Below are 27,863 nucleotides of genomic sequence, written 5' to 3' on the forward strand. Positions count from 1 at the left end.
GCTCTAGGCCCGGGCGGCCGTCTCGATGACCGCGGGGGCGGTGCGCCGCTTGGGGCGCGTTGATCGCGGCTGTCTGGCCTGCGCCGGGCTGTCGCAGCGCCATGGCTTCCCCCAGAGGTGAGTCCCGGGTTGCGGGGTGAGGTGCGATGACGGGCGTTTGCGGGCTGCCCGGGGCTGGCGCCGGACTTGCTGTTCTCGGGCTCGCGCCTTTGTCCGGCCTGCGCGCTGGCCCGGCCTCCCCGGTGTTCGCAGGCCGGGCACGGAGCCGCTGGGCCGGTGGGCGCCCGCCGCGGCTTACGTTGGCTGGCCGGGAGCTGGAGTCGTGCACTGTGGCCGCCAGGCCTGGAGACGGTGGGAGACGCCCTCGTGTTTGGAGGGGAGACACGGGATCTCACTCTGGGCCTCCCTCGAACTCGCCTCAGCCTCCCAAGTGCAGGGGTGGCCTGAGCTGCCGTTCCTGGCGACGTCAGCGTCCCTTCAATCCTTTATGCTTGGAGCACTTGGCCTCACCCCTAAGTAAACGCTGAGCACGTATTTAAAGAACAGTGCTTTTGCGTGTCAGTCAAATGTTAATGTTGTTAGGGAGTTTGCATTTCTCATTAGGCGGAGGTTACCGAGGCTTCTCTTGCCCAGAGTCCATTTCAAGTAAGTCCTACCTTAAGAGGTTGTGTTTTTAAACAACACAGGAACGAATAGAAGAGTTGTTTTGGTTTTGTTAACTTACATAAAACGGGCATAGTAAGGTTAATGATGAGCGAACAGAAGGCAAAATTACTACCAAAATGTACCAGTTTAAAGATTTGGGCTTATTGCTGGTGAATAGTTTGCTCCTTGTGGTTGTGTCACACATTGCTGTAGAATTCCGTAAGCCTAACCCAAACTGCCTCCTTCACTCCCACTCTCCTCCATTTCCCCTAGCCTCGCTAACCCAGGGCCATCATGTTATGTCAGTGGTTCCTCCCCCTCGCTGTAAGCAAGCTGACTAGATCTGGGATCTTAGAACCAACGTCTTCTATTATGGTAATTCCTAGGCCCTTCTGTCCTGAGCTGGGAGGACACACACAACTCGACCCTCCCAGCTAGCACCTGCTGACTGACCCAAAACTGCTGAAAACCCAGCTTCCCAACATCTGGACAATGTGGCTCCGGTGAAATTCCCATCTCGAGTGAACCGGACACCCCATACAGGCAGTGTAAGACCCTCAACTTCCTCCTTCTCCACAGAAGACTTTAAAGGGCTGGAATGTTGCTGAGCTGTTAAAGGCGATTGCTTGCAAAGCCTGCTGCCAGGGTTCGGTTCCATACTACCCAGGCAAAGCCAGATGCACAAAGTGGGACATGCCTCTGGAGTTTGTGTGCAGTGGCAAGAGGCCCTTTTGTGCCCATTCTCTCTTCTCTCTGCTTGCAAATAAATAAAATATTTTTTTAAAAAGAGAATTAAAATCACTTCTTTCTTGTGCTGGGCGGTTCAGAACCTTTCTTCTCTCTCGAAACCCTGCAACTCTCTCCCTCTGGTGTTAACAAAACTTTGGGCCCAAAGAAACTGCCTCCTTAGTCTTCTGGATTCTGAACCCAACACTTCAGAGTCACAACGAATTTACCTGGTCTTTTTAAATGTCCAAGCTCTCAGGAATCTTCCGTAACAATATCCCACTTACAATGTAACTGAGAAATAGGAATTCCAGATAAGTGTCACTGGGGGCTATTTCCCACCTAGAAACAGATACTGTGAGGGAGCTAATAGAACCTGGGTGAGGGGTAACAGCAGGGTACACATGTGCCTGCCTGGTGAGTTGTTGGTAAGGGTTCTGGTTACTTGCTTGGGCAGGATCTGAATCTTCAGGAAAGGCTAAAATAGTCACATGCCATGATTTTTATAGTAAAAAATTGAAAGAAAGAAATGAAATTTCATACTGGAAAATCTGAATGCAATGAAGAAGAAAGGTTTTTTTTTTTGGTGTGTGTGTGTGTTTGGTCTTTTTGAGGTAGGGTTTCACTCTAGCCCAGCCTGACTCAGAATTCACTATGTAGTGTCAGGGTGGCCTCACACTCCCTCTGTCTCCTAAGTGCTGGGATTAAAGGTGTGTGCCACCATGCCCAGTGAAAAGAACATTTTTATCTAAATTGTTTTTATAAAGGTGAAATATGTTTCTAAAGTGGTATTGCAAAACCAAGTCCTTTATGTTTTAAAAGTATCTAAACATTGCTTTTCTGCTTAGAGTAGTAATCACTTTCAAGAACATAGTATATTCTCAATAATGCAGATGGGTAATTTTTTTTAAAGTGATGACAAAATAGGTCAGTAAATACTAGGCTTAGTGTCTAAATATTCAATATATTGTTTTTGGAATTGGGAACCTATGTAATACACAAAATACAGGAGATTTGGATTTACAGCCCTAACTTTTTTGGGGGGGATTTCCGAGATAGGGCCTCGCTGTAACTCAGGCTGACCTGGAACTCACTATGTAGTTTCAGGGTGGCCTCCAACTCATGGTGATCCTCCTACCTCTACCTCCTGAGTGCTGGGTTTAAAGACATGGCCACCAGTCCCGGCTCTTAACTTCTTTTTTGATAGTACTGATAGTTTAGGACATGGATGGAGACAGTCTATAGAGAGCAGATGGTCTTTGTCATAACTACTGAACACTGCATTGTAGGGCAAAACAGCCAAAATAATTTGGAGACAGATGAGTTATGGATGTGGTCCAATAGAACCTCACTTATGGATGTTGAATTTTGAATTTAATATAATTTCCATGTATCATAAAGGGCTGTTTAATTTTTTCAGCCATTTCAATGTGTGAAGCCATTCTGAGCCCATATAAAAATGTGGCAGAGTAAGTTCGCTTTCTCCTTTATTGACTGATTAAACATTATTGCTGCTTGCTTCTGAAGTTGTATGAACACTTGGGTAGGAAAGTTGAACAAAAGAAGTATTGTAGTGGACATACTTCCTTTCACATAAACAATGCTTTTGAGAGGAGTTGGGGAGATGACTCAGCCATTAAAGGCTCTTGCTTGTATTCTGTCAGCCCAGTTTCAATTCCCCAGCCACATGAAGTCACATGGGAATATCCTGGCATGTGCGTGCGCATGTGTACGCTTACGCGCACACATATACACACACAAATAAAAACTTTTTAGAACTAAGACATTTTGGGCTTTTTAGGTTCTTGGGCTGTATTTCTTTCACTCTACCATATGGCCTTGAACTTATGGCAATCCTCTTACCTCTACCTCCCAAGCTGAGATTAAAGGTGTGTGCCACCACGCCTGGCTATTTTTTTTTTAATTTTAATTTTTAAATTTACTTATTTGAGAGAAAGAGGGAATGGATGGATGTGCCAGGGCCTCCAGCCACTACAAATGAACTGCAGACACATGTGCTACCATGTGCATCTGGCTTATGTGGGTCCTGGGAGATCAAACCAGGGTCCTTATGCTTCGCTGGCCAGCACCTTAACCACTAAGCCATCTCTCCAGTCTGATATAGATATTTGTTTTGTATTTCAAGGTAGGGTCTCACGCTAGCCCAGGCTGACCTGGAATTCACTATGGAGTCTCAGGGTGGCCTTGACCTCACGGTGATAAGGTTCTGTACAGAACTCTTAGAGACAAGAGTCCCATCATATAGCTAGCATTGGTCTGGCCCATATGATCCTTCTGCCTCAACCTCCCCAGTGCTGGGATTGCATGATTGTATCACCAGTGACCTTAAATCATTAAGGTCATTAAATCATAAAGACATTATCAAATTGTCTGTTTTTCTCTCATTCTGCTGTCTTTGAGAGCTTATTTAAAGGTGTAGCAAAGGTGTATAGCTATGATTATACTTGTAAAAATTTTTACTTTTCAGTTAGCATACAGAATTTTAGGTATTCTGGTAATCTCCCTTCCTACCCCTATATCTTCCCCACTTCTAGTTTCATGTCACATGTCCTTTGGTCTGTCCCTTGCACCGCAGTCATTAATTTATATCTTGGTTATGATTCTAGCCTAGCCTAGTAGGTTGTAACATGTTTGCCCTCCTTTAAATATATACAGATATTACAAGCTAGGAGCTGCATACAAGAGAGAAGATGGAGTTGTCCCTCTGAGTTGGGTCACTTCAATTAATTCTCTTCCAGATCCATTCATTTTCCTGAAAATTGCATCATTTCATTTTTCCATACTGCTGAGTAAAATAACATTGTGTACCTGTAACATGTTTCCATTATCCATTTATCAGCTGATGGGCATCTAGGTTGGTTACATTTCTTAGGTATCATACACAGAGCAGCAGTGAATATGGATGTACAAGTATCTCTAGTAGAGTGTGGAGTTCTTAGGGTATATGCATGTTCAGGAGTGCTTTTGCTAGGCCTAATTTTTGAGAAACTTTGTACTATGATGTTCATAAAGTCTATGTGGTAGTTTGAATGTCTCCCAATAGACTCAGGTTGTATTAAAGTTGAGTTTGCAGCTTCTGACCCTAGGAAGACCTTGCTCTTGGGGGATGGTGTGCTACTGGGGGCAGATCTGAATTCCAACCTACGGTAGCAGAGTTGTGCTTGGGTCCGTGCTGCTTGTTGCAGTTCTCTGCTGCTGGCTGTTTGGTTGTCTTTCTGCTTGGATCTGTGAAGGGGGTGACAGCTTCTTCTGCCATCAGTAGAACGTCCCCTGGATCTATAAGCTTCAAATAAATCCCTTCCTCCCATAAACTGTGTCTGGTTTGGAGGTCCATCCCAGTGGTGTGGAGCCGACTGCAAGGATGCACTTGTGTATGTGATGAAAGAGTAGTCCTCTCTGGGGAAAGGTTGTTCTTTTTGACCAGGCTTCAGGAGAGATCCACATGCAGTGGTGAGGAACAAGGGGACACCCTCCTAGCCAGCCATGTCCAGCACATCAGCCCAGGTAGTCAGTGGGGTAACAGCACACCCTCTTTCTTTTGTCTGTAAGTTTAGAATATACATGGCAATCACTTCCATCTTGTTTTCCTAAGATTGTAGTCACAAAGATAATTAAACTATAATTTACAGCATCTTAAAGCAGGGCTGTTCTGCCACATGATCTTGCAGTTAGGGCACTGAACACAATTTGTTCTATCTGGTACTGAGGCTTACAGTCAGCAGGTTTTGTTTATGTGATTGGAGAGTGTTGCTTTGAAATAGTATTTCAGATGCCAGGATTTTGAAAAATTTGTGCTGGAAATTGGGAAGTATTTTGGCTATAAGCTTATGTATATATTGGTAATATCTACCAAGTAATACTTTGTCGCACATACTTTGCAGAGAATGTGAGCTTACTCTTCAAGCTGTACTGCCTGACTGTGATGACCCTGGTGGCCGCAGCATACACAGTAGCGTTAAGATACACGAGGACAGCAGACAAAGACCTCTACTTCTCCACCACAGCCGTGTGCATCACAGAAGTGATAAAGTTATTATTAAGTGCTGGACTTTTAGCTAAGTAAGTAAAAATAATTCCACAGCATTGTTATTTTTCTTCATAGTAATAATTGTATTTATTAAATTCAAGCTGCAGCTTTTATGTGTTAGATTGCTCAAGTGGCGTTTCTTAGCTAAGAGTGGTTTGCTCCCCCCCCCCCCAAAGGTGATATTTGTGATTGCCAAGTAATTTATTAACCTCTCCAAACTTTATTGTCTTTTTCATTGGCAAAATAATACAGGGTGGTGAGAATTAAATAAAATTCTAGGAGAAGATTTGAGATGGGAACCTATGTAAATAATTGAGAGCAGCAGGTGAGTTCATGTAGGTTGGGGTCACGTGTGTTGGTGAGAAGGGAACAAAGGAAGGAGTCGCAGCAGCAGCAGCATGTGGGAGGTTGATAGTAGAAACAGTCCCCATGTGCCTTTTCCTCACCCCCGTGCCACACACCACGCTGCACGTGAGCCTGCACCCTGCTGCTCCATGTGCCTCTCCTCGTCTGTGCCACCACACTGTCCTGTGTGAGGCCATGTGCACCCTCACACTACACTTACCTCTCTGTTCCAGGACCACGTGACTCCATGTGCACCCTCACATTACACTTGCCTCTCTGTTCCAGGACCACGTGACTCCATGTGCACCCTCACATTACACTTGCCTCTCTGTTCCAGGACCACGTGACTCCATGTGCACCCTCACACTACACTTACCTCTCTGTTCCAGGACCATGTGACTCCATGTGCACCCTCACACTACACTTACCTCTCTGTTCCAGAACCACGTGACTCCATGTGCACCCTCACATTACACTTGCCTCTCTGTTCCAGGACCACGTGACTCCATGTGCACCCTCACACTACACTTACCTCTCTGTTCCAGGACCACGTGACTCCATGTGCACCCTCACACTACACTTGCCTCTCTGTTCCAGGACCACGTGACTCCATGTGCACCCTCACACTACACTTACCTCTCTGTTCCAGGACCACGTGACTCCATGTGCACCCTCACATTACACTTGCCTCTCTGTTCCAGGACCACGTGACTCCATGTGCACCCTCACACTACACTTACCTCTCTGTTCCAGGACCACGTGACTCCATGTGCACCCTCACACTACACTTACCTCTCTGTTCCAGGACCACGTGACTCCATGTGCACCCTCACACTACACTTGCCTCTCTGTTCCAGGACCATGTGACTCAATATGCACCCTCACAATACACTTACCTCTCTGTTCCAGGACCATGGGACTCCATGTGCACCCTCACACTAAACTTGCCTCTCTGTTCCAGGACCTTGTGACTCCATGTGTACCCTCACATTACACTTGCCTCTCTGTTCCAGGACCATGTGACTCCATGTGCACCCTCACATTACACTTGCCTCTCTGTTCCAGGACCATGGGACTCCATGTGCACCCTCACACTACACTTGCCTCTCTGTTCCAGGACCATGTGACTCCATGTGCACCCTCACATTACACTTGCCTCTCTGTTCCAGGACCATGGGACTCCATGTGCACCCTCACAATACACTTACCTCTCTGTTGCAGGACCATGTGACTCCATGTGCACCCTCACACTACACTTGCCTCTCTGTTCCAGGACCATGTGACTCCATGTGCACCCTCACACTACACTTACCTCTCTGTTCCAGGACCATGGGACTCCATGTGCACCCTCACACTAAACTTGCCTCTCTGTTCCAGGACCATGTGACTCAATATGCACCCTCACACTACACTTGTCTCTCTGTTCCAGGACCATTTGACTCCATGTGCACCCTCACACTAAACTTGCCTCTCTGTTCCAGGACCTTGTGACTCCATGTGCACCCTCACAATACACTTACCACTCTGTTCCAGGACCTTGTGACTCCATGTGCACCCTCACAATACACTTACCTCTCTGTTCCAGGACCATGTGACTCCATGTGCACCCTCACACTACACTTGCCTTTCTGTTCCAGGACCTTGTGACTCCCATGTGCACCCTCACACTACACTTGCCTTTCTGTTCCAGGACCTTGTGACTCCATGTGCACCCTCACACTACACTTACCTCTCTGTTTCCAGGACCTTGTGACTCCATGTGTACCCTTACACTAATCTTGCCCCTCTCTTCCAGGACCTTGTGAGTCCAGGAACATTTGATCACACTATCTGCAGATGGGCCAACCCCACTGCAAAAAGAATACACTGAGAAATCAAGGCAATATGTCTCCTCCAAGAATACCCATTCCCATAGTAGAGGCTTCCCATGAGAACAAATTACAGGAAATTCTAGACACAGTTCAAAAGCACAATTATGTTAAGTATGTACAAAGAACTTAAAGAGGACATATATAAACGTCTGAATAATACCCAACAAAGCACAAATACCAGAATGAATTCAAAGAGCCCACAGTGATGCCTGAAGGAACTCCACAAGAACACAAGCAGGTGAATGGAATGAAGTCAAACCAAGGTAAGAAAGAGGAATTCAGTGAAGAAAACCACACTCAATGAAAACCACAACAAGTCAAATAAAAAGCTCCATGGGAAGCCTCACCAGCATCAGAGACTGTGGGGAGAACAGAGTGTCAGGGCCCAAGGACAGGGTAGTAGTTCACAAAGTCATATCAGTGACAAGTTCAAGTAAAGTATAAGTGGAACATGACAGATAATTTGGGATGCCATAAAAAACAAATCTATGAATACTGGACACAGAAAGCAGAGAACAGCTTCAGGTTAAAGAAACAGAAAATTTTCCAAGAGAAAAACAAACAAAAACCAGGTGCTATCCAGGTAAAAGAGGCACACAGCAACAAACAGAACCAGAAAAGGAATTCTCCACATCATATCACAGTCAAAATATCAAATAAACAAAGAACAAAGAAAGTATAGTGAGCACTAAAAGAGAAAAACAGCAAGTCACATATAAAGGCAGGACCATCAGGTAACAGGATTTTTCATTTGAAACAGTCAGATGGGCTTGGAACAATGTACTTGAACTACTGAAAAAACACAGGTGCCAACTCAGACTACTATACCCAGCAAAGTTATCTCTGCTGGAGAAAGAAACTTTCTGTGTTAAAAGCTTGCTAAAGGATGTACAATGTGGTTCATGTATCTGGAGTTTGATGGCAGGGGTTGGAAGCCCTAGTGTGCCCATTCTCTTGGTCTGTCTGTCTCTCTTTGAGTTCAAATGACTGAAGAGTAGGACAAGTATGTGCAAGAGGTTGGAAAATAGTAATCAGTGCTAGATAAGTAGATAAGCAAATGGAGACCAAGAAAATACTAAACACCACCAAAGCATTAATATGCCAGGAATTAACTCACACTGACCTTTAGTAATAACTGAATATTAATGGTCTCAATTCACCAATCAAAAACCATAGAATAGCAGACTGGATCAGAAAACAGGATCCAGCTCTTTGCTGTTGTCAAGAAACTCACCTTATCATCAAAAATAAACACTAGAGCTGAAGAGATGACTCAGAGGTTAAGGCACTTGTCTACAAAACCTAATGATGCAAGTTCTATTTGTTAGTACCCATGTAAAGCCAAATGCACAAAGTGGTACATGTGTCTGGCAGTGGCTGGAGGTCCTGTTTCTTCTCTCTGTACCTGGTTGCAAAAAATATATATATCTCAGGGAGAATTGGTAGAAAAAAGGTATTTCAAGCAAATGAAATCAAGAGAAAAAATTTTACAGCCACTTCCAAGGCCCCTGTCCCAGGCATCAATAAAATTAAAATATGAATGAATCCGCCATGTGGGCATGGTGGCACATGCCTTTAATAATCCCAGCACTAGGGAGGCAGAAGTAGGAGGATTGCTGTGAGTTCAAAGCACCCTGAGACTACATAGTGAACTCCAGGTTAGCCTGGGCTAGAATGCAACCTTACCTCAGAAAACAAAAAGCAGACTTAAAATTAAAACTAGTCAAAAAAGTAGAGTATGTTCCATTTGGACTGGGGAGTTTCTCTCTAAGGAAGGTAACATTTAAACCTGGACCCAAAGTTTTGAGTAGAAATTAGGTAAGAACATAGAACTATTTCTCCTTTTTGTTTTTCCCAGGTAGGGTCTCATTGACATGGAATTCACTATGTAGTCTCAGGCTGACCTTGAACTCTTCGTGATTCTTCTAAAACCTTGGCCTCCCTAGTGCTGGGATTAAAGGTGTGTACCACCACTCCTGGATTAAGTTTGGTTTTTGTTTTGAAGTAGTGATTTCTGTGTTTATGATTCACCTATTCCAATGGGTTTTGCTTATAATTTTCCATGGTTTAAATTTTTTTTATTTTTATTTATTTATTTGAGAGTGACAGAGAGAGGGAGAGAGGGAGGGAGAGAATGGGTACACCAGGGCCTTCAGCCACTGCAAACGAACTCCAGACGCATGCGCCCCTTGTGCATCTGGCTAACGTGGGTCCTGGGGAATTGAGGCTCGAACTGGGGTCCTTAGGCTTCACAGGCAAGCGTTTAACCGCTAAGCCATCTCTCCAGCCCTATAATTTTCCATGATTTTTTAAAGGTTCTTTTTTTTAAATATTTGAGAGAGAGAGAGAGAGACAGATAATGGGTGTGCCACAGCCTCTAGCACTGCAAACTCCAGATGCATGCACCACCTTATACATCTGGCTTATGTGGGTGCTGGGGAATGGAACCTCAGTCCTCAGGCTCCCCCACTCCCAAAGTAGGGTCTCACTGTAGCTGAGGCTGACCTGGAATTCACTATGTGTCTCAGGATGGCCTCTAACTCATGGTGATCCTCCTACCTCTGCCTCCTGAGTGCTGGGATTAAAGGCATGTGCCACCACAGTCAGCTTGTCCTCAGGCTTTGTAGGCAAGTGCCTTAACTGCTAAGCCGTCTCCAGCCCCCATGATGTTTTGAATATGCAATTTATACTTACCCCAATCAGAAATTAGAACTTCAAGAAGAAAGGAAGGTTGTGCAGAGGTAGAGGTTTTAATGGATTTGTACTTTAATCACTAAGCGTTATATGGCCTCATTTTAGTTATGTGTAAGATTATTGGGCACTGTGTATGAAACAGTACCTTTGAATACACTATATTCCACTTTAAAAAATATTTTATTTTTATTTATTTATTTGACAGAGAAAGACACACAGAGAGAGAGAGGGAGGGAGGGAGAGAATGGGCATGCCAGGGCCTCTAGCCCCTGCAAATGAACTCCAGATGCATGCGCTATCTTATGCATCTGGTTATATTATCATTTTTCCCACTTCAATGTTTCATGTTAGTACATAGAAGTCTGCTTCCTCCAAGCTGCATGATATTCTGTCTGAATGTACCATATGCCAGTCTCTGTTCACAGATGTTTATTTCCAGTGCTTACTACTACAAAGATGTAGTAATTATCTTTGTACATGCACTGATTGTATCAAATCACCCTTCCTTCCTCACTTTCTTTCAACTGAGAGCCTCACACATGCTAGGCAAATGCCCTAGCACAGATCACTTCTAAACTGAAAAGGAAATTGGTCAATTCTGTTTAGTGGAGAGAGGGGGCAGATTAGCAGTGATGTTGCAAAAGGTCTATCTAAATAAGGTGACTATTTTTTGGCAACTGGATTTTAAGTTCCCAATTTCTAAGTTATCTTTTAAAATGTAAAACACATTTAAGGGCTGGAGAGATGGCTTAGCGGTTAAGGTGTTTGCCTGCAAAGCCAAAGGACCTCTGTTCTATTCCCTAGGACTCACGTGAGCCAGATGCACAAGGGGATGCATGCCTCTGGAGTTCGTTTGCAGTGGCAGGGGACCCAAATGTACCCATTCTCTCTCCCTCTCTCTGCCTCTTTCTCTCAAATAAATAAATAAAAATAAAGTTAAAAATACACATTTAAAATGAACTACTTGGATATTTCTCATAACACTTAGTATTTTCATAGGAAAACTGCTCATTAGCTGTATGCTACACTCAGCCCTGTGACCCAAGACTCACAGTGCAGACTGGTGCAGGCTTTGCCTGCCACAGGTAGGACACAGAGAAGGAAGTAAAGATGCTTTTACACCATCCTAGAACAAAGTCAGGTTTTCATTATTTGCTTGTCTGAACAGTCCGGAAAGACTGACTAATCCTAGCATGATGGGCATATACTTTGGATATGTTTAATAATAATCCTCTGAATCTTTGAATTACTAACCCATATTAAGATCACAGACGTCCTTTGCTATGTATTATCTAGAATAATGTATCTGGTAAGTAACTTAGACTGTAGGTGTTTCCAACCCTATGTCTTTTTTCTGCTGGGTTCTTTCTACACTTTATTTATGAAGAAGGAAGTTAACAGTCATGTGCCTCATATAATGGTATGTTTGTCCTCAAATTGACATCACACCCAGTTCTTCAAAGTGCTTTATGTGGCCTAATTATACTAAATTTTGTAGATAAGGAGTCTGTAAAATATGGTTTAGATTTCTTAAGTTCACAGGTAACTTCTGTGTTGCATTCTGCACGGTGCTTTATAACCTAGCCAAGGATTTTATGCCTTCTAAGCATGCTTGTCTGATCAGGCCTGCTGCTGGTTAAAGAATTAGTTTCACCTTAGAGTTTTCCCCTAATCCCTTGGGTTTTTGAGACAGTTTTGCTTTGTAGCCCAGGGAAGGCTCTAGGTTCTGTCTCTAGCAGCAGAAAACAATCTTGTACCTCCTCCCCACAAAAAGGAAAAGGCTAGTCTTCAGACACCTGGAAAACTCTTACATGTATTTTTCAGCAAAATGACCTTTTTGGTTACTGACCATCTCTTACAGAGTTAGTAGCACACCACCAGGCTCTGTACATTACTTTTTGGCATATAGACTTAGCACCATAGTGTGACGAGTAATGAACTTGGCAAAAGAGAAAGATCTGTAACTGAGAAGGCTCTTGTTTTTGTGTGGCCCCAGCTACATTTCTGCTCTTTAGCTTTTTCTTGGGGGTCGAGTGTTCTGCAGTGAGTACATCATACAGTGGGGGTGGGATAGGCTGTACAGATGGCACTGCTCAGCAGTTTTGTCAGTGAGGCTCTGAGTCCACATGTAACATAAGTGTTTTAGAAGGGCACGAAAGGTAATGGCATCATGAAAGCCTTAGCCTGTAGTTCACATGGTCTGCAAATCTTTCCATTTCATACAGTGGACTTTTGACCCCCCTCAGAACCTTGTTTATTATTCTTACATCATTTAAATATGAAAAACTCAATTAGAACTATTGATCTTAATGTTAATAAAAAAGACACATAGTCATGATTACCGTAACTCTGAGCTGTCTTAACAAAATCTTAGTCCTTATAAGGTTACTGTTTGTGTCTTTAGGATCGTTTCAATAAGATATTGAAACTTATTCTTAAAAATTGTCTTATTTTTATTTTCAGAAAACAAGTAAGGTGGTTTTCAGTAGGAAAAATGAGAGATTAGTCAGTCCTCCTTAGCAAAAGTAAGTCAAGAACATGCATAACTAGTATGTGGCTAAATAGCAAACTGTACACTACAGATATAATTTACTTTTAGGGAATTACAGATATCTGACTTAAGTTTTATGTAAAGATTTATAATATTTCATTAGCACTGGATACATTTATAAAATACTTCAAATAAGAATTATTTGATTTCTAATCCAAATAACTTTCATAACCTTTTGTTTGAACTTAAGTGTATTATAATTTGAAAACAGTCTTAAAAATACAGCTATGCAGCCTGATCAGTTAGTATAATTAGCTTAAACTTGATACAATGTAGATAAAGTGGTAGAAGATTCATATATATGTATGTATATGTATGTGTGTGTATAATTTCAAGGTAGGGTCTCACTAGCTCAGGCTGACCTGGAATTCACTATGTAGTCCCAGGGTGGCCTCAAACTCATGGTGATCCTCCTACCTCTGCCTCCCGAGTGCTGGGATTAAAGATGTGCACTACCATGCCCTGCTCAAGATTCATATTTTTAAGGTAATTTTTGTAGAAATTCTTTCTCCTGATACTTATTACTTAATATACTCAAAAACTTCTTGACCTGAGTTTGATGGTGATAAATTTATTTGTATTTTTTGTAAGTAGAAATCTTAAATCTTAAAAATTCTTTTTAAAATATTTATTTGCAAGAAGCTAGGCAGAGGAGGGAAGAAGGTAGGAAGAGAATGAAAATGGGCATGCTAGGACCTTTTACCACTGAAAATGAATTCCAGATGCATGTGCCACTTTGTGCATCTGGCTATATGTGGGGACTGGTGAATCGAACCCAGACAGGCAGGCTTTGCAACAGGCACCTTTAACTACTGAGCCATCTCCCCAGCCCCTAGAAATCTTTAATTTTTTTTGTTTTTTCGAGGTAGGGTATCACTCTAGCCCAGGCTGACCTGGAATTCACTATGGAGTCTCAGGGTGGCCTCGAACTCACAGCAATCCTCCTACCTCTGCCTCCCGAGTACTGGGATTAAAGGCATGCACCACCACGCCTGGCTAGAAATCTTTAATTTTTAACATGGTAATACAAGTCAGGCATGATAGCACATTGCCTTTAATTCTAGTACTGAGGAGGCTGAAGTAGGATTGCTATGAGTCCAAGGCCAGCCTGGCAACAAAATGAGTTCCAGGTCAGTGTGGGCTGGAGTGAGGCCCTGCTTCAAGAAACAAAACAAACAAAAAATGAAAAAATGACTACTTCATTGTTATGTTTCTACTTATCACAAATAATGTCAAAATAAAAAATTATACCAGTGGGCTGGGCTTGGTTGTGTAAGTCTTTAATCCCAGCACTTGGAAGGCAGAGGTAGGAGGATCCCTCTGAGTTTTGAGACCAGCCTGGGACCATAGAATGAGTGCCAGGTCACCCTGGGCTACAGTAAGACCCTATCTCAAAAAAAAAAAAAAAAAAAAAAAGAAAAAAGAAAAAAACCCCACATTACTGGACTTAATATAGGCACCATGTACATGAAAGAATCTAGAAGGATGCACTTGAAGCTGGGCGTGGTGGCACATGCCTATAATTCCAGCATTTGGGAGGCAGATACAGGAGGATTATGAGTTCTAGGCCATCCTGAGCCACAAAGGAAGACCCTGTATCAAAAAAACAGGGGCTAGGTAGGAATGCACAGTGGCAGAGCACTTGCCTAGCATGTGCAAGGCCCTGGTTTTAACCCCTAGTGTGGGGTCTAGCGGAAGGGGGGTTACTGTCCTGCCTCACCACCCTTTCATCTTCCCCTTGTGTTTTCCAAGGGAAACTGGTAGTGTGGGTAGATTCAAGGCATCTGTAAGTGAGAACGTCTTGGGGAGCCCCAAGGACCTGGTGAAGCTAAGTGTGCCGTCGTTGGTCTATGCTGTTCAGAACAACATGGCTTTCCTGGCGCTCAGTAACCTGGACGCAGCAGTGTACCAGGTAAGTGAAGCTCAGGACGGTGGAGTTTGGGATTACAAAAAGATGTTCTTACGATGGAAAGAATAATTCTTAATGACACTGTCAAATACTTTCTCAATAATTTCTTAATTATTTTGTATCAGAGGTGGGCATTAGCTCAGTTCATTAATTTGTTTTGTTTCTAGGTGACTTACCAACTCAAGATTCCTTGTACTGCCTTATGTACTGTTTTAATGTTAAATCGGACACTCAGCAAATTACAGTGGTTTTCAGTTTTCATGCTGTGTGGTGGGGTCACACTTGTACAGTGGAAACCAGCCCAAGCGACAAAAGTTGTGGTAAGAAACAATGCCTAGCATGACCCCAGTAGGAAACTGGTGTCTTAGCACATCTCATCTTGTCGTGCCAGGATGTGGATGGACGCAGCATTGCTTTGGACTCAATAGACTTTGCCTTTCCTCATAGCATTACCGTTGCTAGAGGAAAGCTAAAATATATTAGCAGTGATGATAACCTACACTTGGTGCACTTCATCTCCTTTGTTTTGTGGTGACACAACTGAAGTACAAACAGACTAGGGGTGGGTAACCCCTGGGAATAAAAGAGCTGATAATTAAGCGTTTGTAAAAGAATGAAGTCTTTTTTTAATGCGAGAGGGAGAGAGAGAGGGAGAGAGACAGACAATTGGCATGCTAGGGCCTCTAGCCATTGCAGTCAAACACTAGCCATGTGTGCCCCCCTCTGCACAAGTGTGACATTGTGTGCTTGTGTCACTGTGCTTATGGCTTACCTGGGGCCTGGAGAGTCAAGCATGGGTCCCTTGGCTTCATAGGCTAGTACCTTAACCACTAAGCTATCTCTCCAGCCCTAGGAAGTATGTTTTAGCAGTTCCTATTGAGCTTGTTAGAAAAAGGTTTCTTTGGAGAAATGAGTGTATTTAGACTATTGCTTTCAGACTATGTGGACGTATGTTCATATTTTTGGTAATATTTCCAGGTATTTATCAAATAATGCGTTTTGTACATTTAACTCAGTTGTAGAACTTCAGAGAAACAATTTCTTTATAAGCCATGCACTGAGGTTTTTAAAACCGAGTTTTAAGCAACACCTCACACCACATACCATCATACAAAAGTATGTATGTGAAAAGCTGCCAGCTACACAAGAACACAGAACAGCCTGCCCCACTGTGAACCTCTAGAAAGCTTGGTCCTCTGAACAGAATTCCTCTAATGACCTCTCAGTTGCATTTAGTCCTGGAGAGAACAATTCAAGCCCCTCCTCAGGTAGAATGAGCTGGTGAAGACTTAGGACAGAGTAATGTCAGCTGCTGCTCTCTAGGTACCCCATCCCTGGTTCAACCACTTTGTTTTTTTCTGCGGCGTGGAGCCAGTCTTCACTTTTCCAGCTGAGGACACAGCAGGGATTCTGGCATATAGGAGGTATATAAGTATTGGATAAAAACTCCAATCAGGTGGGGAGTCTCAAGTCAGCACTTTATTTAACAGAGATGGGGCATAAACTCCAATGTTGTATTACCGGAAGTGATGTTGTGGGGTCTTGGGTTAGAGTGAAGGCAGAAATTCAATTAAAATTAAGAATCACGCCAATCATGAAAAAGTATATGCCAGAGTCCTTTCTAGTACTCAGAAAAAGGAGGCAGGTATGTTATGTTAGACATATCCTAGGTCTGACTTTAGTGACAAATTTTCAATGAAAGTGCTTTGGGTAACTTGTAATTTGGTCTTTTTATTTTGTTTTGTTCTATCTATAGAATAGCTATAGGAATACGCTTTCAGTAGAACTACATTTTTGGTACTCATTTAGACTATTGAATAAATTCTATTTGTTGGGTCTCTAAAAGCAGCTTTAAAAAACTTACACTTGGCAGGTGGAACAGAATCCATTGTTAGGCTTTGGTGCCATTGCTGTTGCTGTGCTGTGCTCAGGATTTGCAGGTAAGTCATGAAAGTACTATATATATATATATTTGTTTATTTTTACTTATTTATTTGAGAGTGACAGAGAGAGAGAGGGAGAGGGGGAGAGAGACAGAATGGCCGCTCCAGGGTCTCTAGCCACTGCAAACGAACTCCAGATGCATGCGCCACCTTGTGCATTTGGCTTATGTGGGTCCTGGGGAATTGAGCCTCGAACCAGGGTTCTTAGGCTTCACAGGCAAGCACTTGACCACTAAGCCATCTTTCCAGCCTGAAAGCACTATTTTATCCAGTTGTCAGTAGATCTAGTTTGTCTTAAGTCTATCCCAACAATTTCTTTTTAAAATTTATTTAATTAGAGAGAATGAGTACAGATGTGCCAGGGCATCCTGCCACTACAACTCCAAATGCATGAACCACTCACTCTGCATATGTGGCTTTGTTTGGGCTCTAGGAAACTGAACCTAGGCCATCAGGCTTGCAAGCAAGCACCTTTAACCACGAAGTCACCTCCCTAACCCAATCCCAACAATTTTACTCCCATTAAGGATTTGTCTTATTTGTTTTGTGTCTTTTAGAAAATACACACACACACACACACACACACACACACACACACACACTTAATTTCAGAGCAAGAGATACAGAAATAGGCAGGCAGGGAGAGAGGGAGAAAGAAAGAAATGGGCATACCAGGGCCTCCAGCCACTGCAAACGAACTCCAGATGTGTGCACTCCCTTGTGCATCTGGCTTATGTGGGTCCTGGGGAGTCAAACCTGGGTCCTTTGGCTTTGTAGGCGAGAGGCTTATTGACTAAGCCATCTCTCCAGCCCTTGTGTCATTTTTTTTTTGTTAAGTAAATATATGGCTTTATTTAGTTTACTCAGTTAAGAACGCATCCTTATTCAGAAGTGCACTTATTTAAGAATATATTTTGGGGGGCTGGCTGGGCAGATGGCTCAGTGGACAAGTGTGAGGACTGCAGTTTAGCTCCTCAGTACACATGTAAATGCCAGGTGAGTGTGGTGGCTACCTGTAATCTCAGTTCATGGGAGGGGGAGGTGGGATCCCCAGGGCAAACTGGCTAGCTAAACTAGCTGAATCAGCGAGTTCTGGACTCAAGTGAGAGACTGCCTCCATAAAAATAAAGGACAGCACTTGAGGAAGACACCCAGTGTCAACCTCCAGCCCAACACCCCTACACATATACATGTCAAAAAAAAAAAAAAAAAATGACAGCAATTGAGGAAGACACCCAGTGTCAACCTCTAGCTCATCACCCTTACATATATACATGTCAAAAATAAATAAATAAAGGACAGCAGTTGAGGAAGACACCCAGTGTCAACCTCTAGGTCATCACCCCTACACATATACATGTTGAAAAATAAATAAGGGACAGCAATTGAGGAAGACACCCAGTGTCAACCTCCAGCCCATTACCTTACACATACACATGTCAAAAATAAATAAATAAAGGACAGCAGTTGAGGAAGACACTCAGTGTCAACCTCTAGCCCATCACCCCTACACATACACATGTCAAAATAAATAGGCGCACGCCCTTAATCCCAGCACTCAGGAGGCAGAGGTAGGAGGATTGCTGTGAGTTCAAGGCCACCCTGAGACTCCATAGTGAATTCTAGGTCAGCCTGAGCGAGAATGAGACCCTACCTCAAAAAACCAAAATAATAATAATAGTAAAATAAAAATAAATAAAGGACAGCAATTGAGGAAGACACTCAGTATCAACCTCCAGCCCATCACCCCTACACATATACATGTCAAAAAAAAAGCAATTGAGGAAAATATCCAGTGTCAACCTCTGGCCCATTACCCCTATACATACACATATCAAAAAAGAAAACCCCAAAACCAAAACCAGAACCGACAACAACAGAAAGGAGCTGGGTATGGTGGTGCACACCTTTAATCTCAGCACTCAGGACACAGAAGTAGGAGGACTACCATGAGTTTGAGGCCACCCTGAGATTACATGGTGAGTTTCAGGTCAGCCTGGGCGAGAGTGAGACCCTACTTCAAAAAACCACAAAAAGGGGATGGCATGGTGGCACATGCCTTTAATCCCAGCACTTGGGAGGCAGAAGTAGGAGGATCGCTGTGAGTTTGAAGCCACCCTGAGACTACATAGTGAATCTCAGGTCAGCCTGGACAAGAGTGAGACCCTACCTCAAAAAAAAAAAGAGGAGGGGGGAATCAATTTCTGTTATTCTAGACTACTTCAGTCCATCCAAGAATAACAACAGGAAGAACTCTAAAAATGGAGGAAATAGCCTTTAGGAAGGTCACAAGTGCCTTTCCCCACTTCCCAGGCAGTGGCACTGTCTTCAAGCCTGCTTCTGGCACTGTGGGTTACACGTGTAGGACGTCACTTCTGCTATCATAGGTTACATGTATAGGGACATCACTCCTCCAATGCATTGGGAAAAGGAAGAATGAATGTTAAGTATCGTAAGAAATGAAACGAGCTTGTTCCAAGAGGTAAGAAACTTGTAGCTCTTTTTAGTAGAGACTGTACTAATCATATATTTTTATTATTTACCTTCCTTTGTACCTATTTCAAGACTCACAGCTGTTCTTATTTTTTTACTAGGAAAGTATATAGGATATGAGAATAAAATGTTGCATGTAAAAGTTGTTTTATGAGAGGAGAAAGTTAAGTCTATGAATTGAAAAATTTATGAATATCCATAGCACTATGATAAACTATTTTTTTGGTTTTAAAAGGTAGGGTCTCGTTCTAGCCCAGGCTAACCTGGAGTTCACTATGTAGTCTCAGGGTGGCCTCCAACTTATGGTGATCCTCTTACCTCTGCCTCCTGAGTGCTGGGATTAAAGGCATGCACAACCATGTTCAGCATTTGCTAAACTTTTATTTTCAGGAGCCTACATATTAGGAACAAAAATGGAATTACCCCAAAATAATGTGCTCTTTTTAATAATGCTTTTGAAGCTAATATTGTGTTGAATTCAGCCTCACACAATAGAGGAAAAGAGGGTGATCTAATGGGGGTGGTTCTCTATGCTGAATAGTTACATGTTTTTACAGCATGAACTCTGGGGTAGAAAGAACAGCAGGTTTTTTTTTGTTGTTGTTTGATTTTTGTTTTTGTTTCCCACTGTCTGGCTTTTAAAAAAATATTTTATTTTTATTCATTTATTTATTTGGGAGGGCTGTGCCAGGGGTCTCGAGTAACTGCAAATGAACTTCAGACACATGTGGCACCTTTTGCATCTGGATTATGTGGGTCCTGAGGAATCAAACCTGGGTCCTTTGGCTTTGCAGGCAAGTGCCTTAACTGCTAAGCCATCTCTCCAGCCCTGTTGCAGTCAGGTTCTCATTGTGGTAGAAATCACCTAACGAAGAGCAGCTTGTGGGAAAAAGAGGTTTATTTTGGCTTACAGGCTTGAGGGGAAGCTCCATGATGGTAGGGGCAAACGGCATGAGCAGAGGGTGGACATCACCCCCTGGCCAACATCAGGTGGACAATAGGAACAGGAGAGCGTGTCACACACTGGCAAGGGGACACTGGCTATAACACCCATAAGCCCACCGCCAACAATAACACTGTCTCCTGGAGGTGTTAATTCCCAAATCTCCATCATCTGGGATAGCATTCAGAACACCTAAGTTTATGGGGGAACCTCTGAATCAAACCACTACATTCCACCCCTAGCTCCCATAAACTGATAATCATACATGATGTAAAATACAATGCATTCAGTCCAACTTGAAAAGCCCCATAGTTTTTATCAATTCTAATGATGTTCAAACATCCCCATAGTCTAAGATCTTTTAACTGAGCTATAATACCAAAAAATAACCTCAAAAATCCCATAACAGCACAGAATAAACATTCATACTGCAAAAGATGGCATTGCGCATAATTAAGAAATACTCAAGAAATACATGATTTAAAGAAGGCAAACACCAAATTCTGCAGCTCCAAGTCCAACAACTCTAGCCAGTGACAAGTCTCTAATTCTAAACAGCAACAAGTCTCTGGAGTTCCAATTCTGACCCTCCAGCTAGGCTACTCACTGTCCTGGAAAACTTCATCATGGGACAGCAGCTCTCCTTAGCAGCCATCTCATGGTCCTGGCATCTCCACTGGGTCTCCACTGCAACCCATGGTTCATCCTCATGGCTCCATGGGGTCTCCATGCAGGCATCCAGAAAACCTGCTTCACACTGCCCATGGCAATTTCCAAAACACAAGACCGTGTTGCAAACTCAATGACCCACTCTTTCCTGCATTTCTTATACTCCACAATACCAGGTAGGGTGCCAATTTGTTAATCCAGGGGGGAATAAAGCAGACTTTGAAGAACAAGATACTCCTTGAGCACTCAGGCCCCTTCAAAGGAGTCTACATTCTTCCTGTTGCCCCAATGCAGGTCAGCTAGCCCATTCTCACAGGTTGTCATCTCTCAATAGCAGCTGAACGGGCAACAGTTCACCCAAAGATTTTTCTTTTTGTGTCATATCCTTCTGCTCATACCAGTTCATTTCTATGCAAAGCAACCCTGCACAACTTCTCAGGACATGGGCATAACAGCAAGCTTCTCAAGCAAACTGCTAGCCAAGTCCAAGCAAAGCTCTCTTTCACCTTCATAAGCCAAACCTCACAGTCCACGGTTCTTACTGCATTCAGGTCTTGCAGCTCAGACCAAAATAGTCCATCAAGCTGTACTTACAGCACTGCAAGGCATCTCTTAGGCAAAGGTTTCAAATCCTCCCACATTTCTCTTGAAAATCAGCTCCAAAAGGCCAAAACCACACAGTCAGGTGTCTAGCAGCAACCCCACTCCTCAGTACCACTTTACTGTTGCAGTTAGGTTCACATTGCTGGTAGAAATCACCCAACCAAGAGCAGCTTTGGGAAAAAGAGGTTTATTTTGGCTTACAGGCTCAAGGGGAAGCTCCACAATGGCAGGGGAAAATGATGGCATGAGCAGAGGGTGGACATCATCCTCGGCCAACATCAGGTAGACAATAGCAACAGGAGAGTGTGCCAAAAACTGGCAAGGGGACACTGGCTCTTACACCCATTAGACTGTCCCCCAAAATAACACTGCCTCCTGGAGGTGTTAATTCACAAATTTCCATCAACTGGGATAGCATTCAGAACACCTAAGTTTATGGGGGAACCTCTGAATCAAACCACCACAAGCTCCCAATATTATTATTTATTTATTTGAGAGCGACAGACACAGAGAGAAAGACAGATAGAGGAAGAGAGAGAGAATGGGCGCGCCAGGGCTTCCAGCCTCTGCAAACGAACTCCAGACGCGTGCGCCCTCTTGTGCATCTGGCTAACGTGGGACTTGGGGAACCGAGCCTCGAACCGGGGTCCTTAGGCTTCACAGGCAAGCGCTTAACCGCTAAGCCATCTCTCCAGCCCTCAATATTATTTTTAATTAGTTGTTTTTAGTTGACAAGTACCAATTACTAAGTCTCTAGTAACATGTTTTATAACTAAAATCTTAATATCCTTGTTAATCATACAATCATTTACATATAAAACTTGTAGTATGTGGCTTTCAGGAATGACAGACATTTACTTCTTTGGATCCTCTATAAAAACACACAGAGACACACAAGAGTTGTTATCTAGTGACTTCATGGTCCTTTTGACATTGTATATAGACTTCCTCCAAAGAAAAATGGCCTTACTCAGCAAATTCTATTCCAATTTTATTTTGGTTGTATCACTGAAAGAGTCCAACTGATAATTACATAGTTATTTTCTAAAGTTAAGCACATTCAGTGCTAGGCATATATTACAGGGATATGATTAGAATAACTCATATAGTAGTATAGCTTTTCAGATGGCCAACAAGACTCTTTCTACTGGCATTAAGAAGTATAAAGCTTTGGTGATCTAAGGAAGAGACTTTTCTGAATGACATACTGTCCAGTGTAGCTTGTGATGTTCCCTCTTAGTTGTTAATCTATATGCTTTGTGAAAATGTAGATTGGTAATGTTCCTGTGTCATAACCTACACAAGACATGCATGTTTGGCTAATGTGATGTATGCTTGTTTCCCAAATAATATAATCTAGGGTATGTTCTAAATGAAAGGCATTCTAAATTACAGTCTTTACTATCTCCATGTCTAATCTGTTTCTTCTAGGAGTTTACTTTGAAAAAGTTTTAAAGAGTTCAGACACTTCCCTTTGGGTGAGAAACATTCAGATGTATCTGTCAGGGATTGTTGTGACATTAGTTGGCGCCTACTTATCAGATGGAGCTGAAATTAAAGAAAAAGGATTTTTCTATGGTTACACATATTATGTCTGGTTTGTCATCTGTAAGTATCGAGGAATTAAAGTTTCTAAGTAGCTCCTTTTTACTTTTAAAGTTAAATGTCTGTTTAAGCTTTTACAGCATTTTGAAATTATTCTTTTGATTCTGTGAACACTAGTTTGAAAAATTAATTTTGGTCTTATTGACTTGATTTTGTGGCATAGTTTTCCCAAAGCAACTTTGCCATCATCATCAAAAGAATCTAATATGTAGCAATATATGTGTTCAATTTAGTAGCAACCACATAGCTGCTCTGAGAAACAGTGCTGTGTAGGAATGAGCTTGTTAGTGCAAACTGTCACTTGACCACTTCCCAAGAAAGTAGTATTTTCCTTTTTCAGGCAAATTAGTGTGGCACTTTTGGGGATGAAAATTACCTTGCCAATATGGAATGTTTCACTTATTTTTATTTTTCTGTGCCCCAAGTTCTTGCAAGTGTTGGTGGTCTGTATACCTCCATCGTGGTGAAGTACACAGACAACATTATGAAGGGCTTTTCTGCAGCGGCAGCCATTGTACTCTCTACCATCGCCTCCGTGGTGCTGTTTGGATTACAGATAAGTACGTCCTGTGTGACTGACATGTCAGTATGGAAAGTTATCCCTTCATATTAACTGAATCTCTCATCAAAGGGGCAGTTAGCCCAAGTAGTGATAGAAATTCCTAACTGTGTTACAGCTTTTTCTGTAAGTGCAACAGTTTGCAGGTGTGTGGATGTGAACAGGCAGTGCCTAAGATGTCCCAGAGCTGAGTGGTGGCTCTAGGTGAAAGGGTTTGGGCACAGCCTGAAAGATTAGATACAGGGTGGCCCGGGTGAGTGAGGTGAGCGGCAGCCCTCGGAAACTACAGGTTCTCCATCTGTGGACTCAGTCAGGACTACAAATACCAGGAAAAAATGCGTTTGTTGGAATGTGCAGATTTTTCTTGCCATTATTTCTTAAAGTAGTAATTATGAGATATATTTTATTAGACAGTATAAGTAACCTGTGAATAATTAGTAAAGAAGATGTGTGAATGTCATACAAATGCTACGCCCTTTTTATATATGGGACCTTAGTATCTACAGTTTGGTATCTGAGTGTTGGAACCAATTTCTCATGGCTACTTAGGGACAACTATAGTCTGATTAGGTACTTAAGGAAGGAGAAACATGGACCTGAAGAAATGATGACCTCTGTCCCCTTGAGGTTTGTATCTTTCTTTAGATGTGGTTGGGCCCAAGCTAGTCACTGCTGGTTGGAACACCTCTGCTGTGCTGGTTCTTCTGGTGCTTTTCCCCTGCTCTGATGCCCAGGATTCAGTTGGCTTTGAATTACTTGTAAAGCAGTAATGTCTTTATGTTTCAGGGTGCTTTTAAGATAATTAATTTCTTTGCTAACCAGTTATCATACCAAGGAAAAACTGTTAAGTGTTCACAGTGACTGAAAGGAGCCTGGCCTGTTTAACACTGACTTTTAGAATGGAATCCAGTTGTTAAATGTCTTAAGTGGCTACAAGGAGCCTGGCCTGTGTAACACTGACTTTTAGAATGGAATCTAGCTATAGACACAGAAAACTTAGAGAACCACTATATAGTATGGTTCAATTCCTGGTTGTCCTATTTGTTTAGTTCCCTATGCAGCCTTGGGGAAGTTATGTAATGTATATCTCAGTCCTCACTTGTAAACTGAATAATGTCACCTGTCTCCTGAGACTGTCAGGGTGACTTCCTTAGAACAGCATGTAGTAACTAAGGAGGCTTTACAAGGCCAACCTCGTGACATGGCATTGTTGGATATGGTAACTTCTGGCCTTCCCCTAGACGGTTTCTTAGCTAATTTAGGGACCTTTAACAAAATATATATATATTATTTGCAAGCAGATAGATATATAGAGACAGACAGATGAAGAAAAAGAAAGTATGGGCATGTCAGGGCCTCCAGCCACTGCAAGCAAACGTCAGATGCATGGGCCACTCTGTTCGTCTGGCTTTATGTGGGTACTGGGAAACTGAGCCTAGGTTGTCAGCCTTCAAGGGCAAGCACCTCAAGCACTGTGCCATCTCTCCAGCCTATGACATGGGGAACTTTTCATTGCGGTTTCCATCCATTTATATGTTTTGTCTTTGCTCCTAAGAAAAACCTGTTCACTGTAAAATGTTTTTGTTCAACGTTGTGTTAGCAGCCTTTCAGTTAACTACTAGATGTAACTGTCCCTACCCCTGAATTCAAAACTGATTTTTTTCCTAGTAGTAAGTAGGTTAATTACAATTATAGTTTGGTGCAATTTCTCTCTGCCTTTTTGGATGTGGAACAGGATGTCATGTAGTCTAAGCAGACTTTGAACTCTTGATCCCCCTTTCTCTATCTCCCAAATGCTGGAATCACATGTATACACCACCACACGTGGCTTTCAATATGTCATTTTCAAAGATATTCAAACTGTCATTAGGTCTGGAGAGATGGCTTAGTAGTTAAGGCACTTGCCTGCAAAGCCAAAGGACCTAGGTCCAATTCCCCAGGACCCACATAAGCAAAATACACAAGGTGGTGCATGCATCTAGAGTTCGTCTACAGTGGCGAGAGGCCATGGCACACCCATTCTCTCTGTCTGCCTCTTTCAAATAAATAACAAAATAACATAAAAAATTAAAGACTGCCATTGTACTGAACTAAATAGTCCCATTTTTAGTACGGTGTGGCTTTGATATTAGCATTTATTTATATGCCTTCATGACAAGCTGATTACATACTAATTTCAGGAGTTAAAAGAAAAGGGGACGTGAAGTAGGGAAAGTGATCTATTCAGTCATCCTGTCTCCTTAGCTAGAATTTTTAGTGGTCTGAATCACTAGTGCCTAACACGTTCACATTTAGTTTTCACTCTAAAGTTTTACAGGCTTGTAGGGTCATGGAAAAGCCATATCCCAGGGTACTTTCTTTTTCATTCATATTTATTATACTTAGATATTTCCTTTCATTACATATTTTATAGAGAGGCCATTATGTTGTTTGTTCCTGGAAAGTGTGAAGTCAGCAATTGCTATTGTCACTCCCTTGAGCTTGCCGTTTTTTTCTTTCTTAAAAAGAATGACTTTTCTAAGCCTACTGTCACCAGCTTTATTTCTCATATGACCTAGAATTGCAAACATACAACTACCCTATAATTAAAATGTTGTTAAACTGATCATTTTTATTTAAGGGCACAAATACAGAGTGACTTTAAATTTTCTTTTTCCTGTTTAGCATCTACGTTTGCACTGGGAGCCCTTCTTGTATGTGTGTCCATTTACCTCTATGGACTACCCAGACAGGAAACTACATCTATCCAACAAGGAGAAACAACTTCAAAAGAGAGACTCATTGGTGTGTGATTTGAGTCCTAGGGATTCCTATGTGACTAAACTGCAGACCTTGAACTGGAGCCTTAAGTCAATCCTAGGAGGTAGCTGAACATCAACAAGCTAACTGTGGCCAAAGAATTAAGGAGGAAGCATGTGGTGCAATGCGAATACAGAGATTCAGTGTGGACCTGTTTGAGGCCAAGCTCGATTATTTCAGAATGAAGGAATTTTACTGTTGTGCACACACACACACACACACAATGTACAATGAAAGTAATGAGAGTGATATGATAGTAGAACAATCATGTGAAGCAACAATATTCAAGAAACAAGGCTGAGGGCAGTGTTTGAGGATTAAAGTGCCAAAGCCATTTCTGTATTAACTGTTCTCTTGTGTAAGTACCAGGGGAGAAGGATGGTCCTTCTTTGTTCTCCAGTTCATGTACAGTATTTTGTCCCAGGAGTAGTACAGACCTAGCTCCCTTTTTTTTTTTTTTTTTTTTATAAAAGCAAGGCAGATACAAGACTAGTTAAAAAACAAACTGAATGTGTAACTTCTTAAACAGAACCTATTTCATAACTTAGCAACTTCTGGGTGATGACTAAGAACTCAGTGCTGTGTTTGTGCCATTTATTGTTTGGTTCATATTTCCTTGCTGTTAGCTGATACACATCAAAAAAATTTCCAAATCACTTTTATACTTTTTTTTATAAAGTATGATTAACTGTTGGGCTCTCTATTTGTGAATTTCAGTGTGTCTTTTAAATAAAATTTCTATAATCCTAATGGGGAAATCAAGCAATAAACTTATTTATATGAATTTTGTTTAATCACTTTGTTTTATGAATATGACTATTAAGATAATGCAAAACAAAAAAGACTGATTGAGGTGGGGAGGAGATATAAGGGAGAATGGAGTTTCAAAGGGGAAAGTGGAGGGAAGGAGGGTATTAACATGGGATATTTTTTATGATCATGGAAGTTGTTAATAAAAATTTGAAAAGAGGGCTGGAGAGATGGCTTAGCGGTTAAGCACTTGCCTGTGAAGCCTAAGGACCCTGGTTCGAGGCTCAATTCCCCAGGACCCACGTTAGCCAGATGCACAAGGGGGCTCACGCATCTGGAGTTCGTCGCAGTGGCTGGAGGCCCTGGCGTGCCCATTCTCTCTCTATCTGCCTGTTTCTCTGTCTGTCACTCTCAAATAAATAAATAAAAATAATAAACAAAAATATGTTAAAAAAAATTCGAAAAGAAAAAAAGATAATACAAAAATGGGGCTGGGGAGATAGCTCAGTAAAGTGGTTGCTTTGTAAGCATGAAGACCTGAGTTTGATTCCCAGAACCCACACAATAAAAACCAGGCATGGTGGTGTGCACTTTAATCCCAACAGTGGGGAGAGAGGCAGAGAAAGGTAGATACCCAGGGTTTGCTGGATGGTCAGTCTATCCTATCTGACAAGCTCCAGACCAGTGAGGAGGTGCTAGAGGATTAACAC

At 42.3% G+C, this 27,863-nt stretch overlaps 1 protein-coding gene across 4 annotated transcripts; it reads left to right on the forward strand.

The window, feature by feature from the left end:
- Nucleotides 1–27,187, forward strand: Slc35a1 (solute carrier family 35 member A1). Of its 4 annotated transcripts, XM_045138601.1 has the most exons (9): nt 1–117; nt 1,032–1,193; nt 5,274–5,451; nt 14,633–14,792; nt 14,957–15,109; nt 16,663–16,729; nt 22,872–23,048; nt 23,471–23,605; nt 26,269–27,187. In XM_045138601.1, exons 3-9 carry the CDS (start codon nt 5,315–5,317, stop codon nt 26,394–26,396), a joined length of 957 nt encoding a protein of 318 aa, XP_044994536.1. In that variant the 5' UTR covers nt 1–117; nt 1,032–1,193; nt 5,274–5,314; the 3' UTR covers nt 26,397–27,187. The 4 variants fall into 4 exon arrangements, with proteins under 4 accessions (XP_044994536.1, XP_004667355.1, XP_004667356.1 ...); XM_004667298.2 differs by lacking the exon at nt 1,032–1,193 and having other exon boundaries at nt 7–117; XM_004667299.2 differs by lacking the exons at nt 1,032–1,193; nt 22,872–23,048 and having other exon boundaries at nt 7–117.
- The last annotated feature ends 676 nt before the right edge of the window (nt 27,188–27,863 follow it).

Source organism: Jaculus jaculus, chromosome 19 (genome assembly GCF_020740685.1).
Source record: "Jaculus jaculus isolate mJacJac1 chromosome 19, mJacJac1.mat.Y.cur, whole genome shotgun sequence".
In the NCBI taxonomy this organism is placed as follows: Eukaryota; Metazoa; Chordata; class Mammalia; order Rodentia; family Dipodidae; genus Jaculus; species Jaculus jaculus.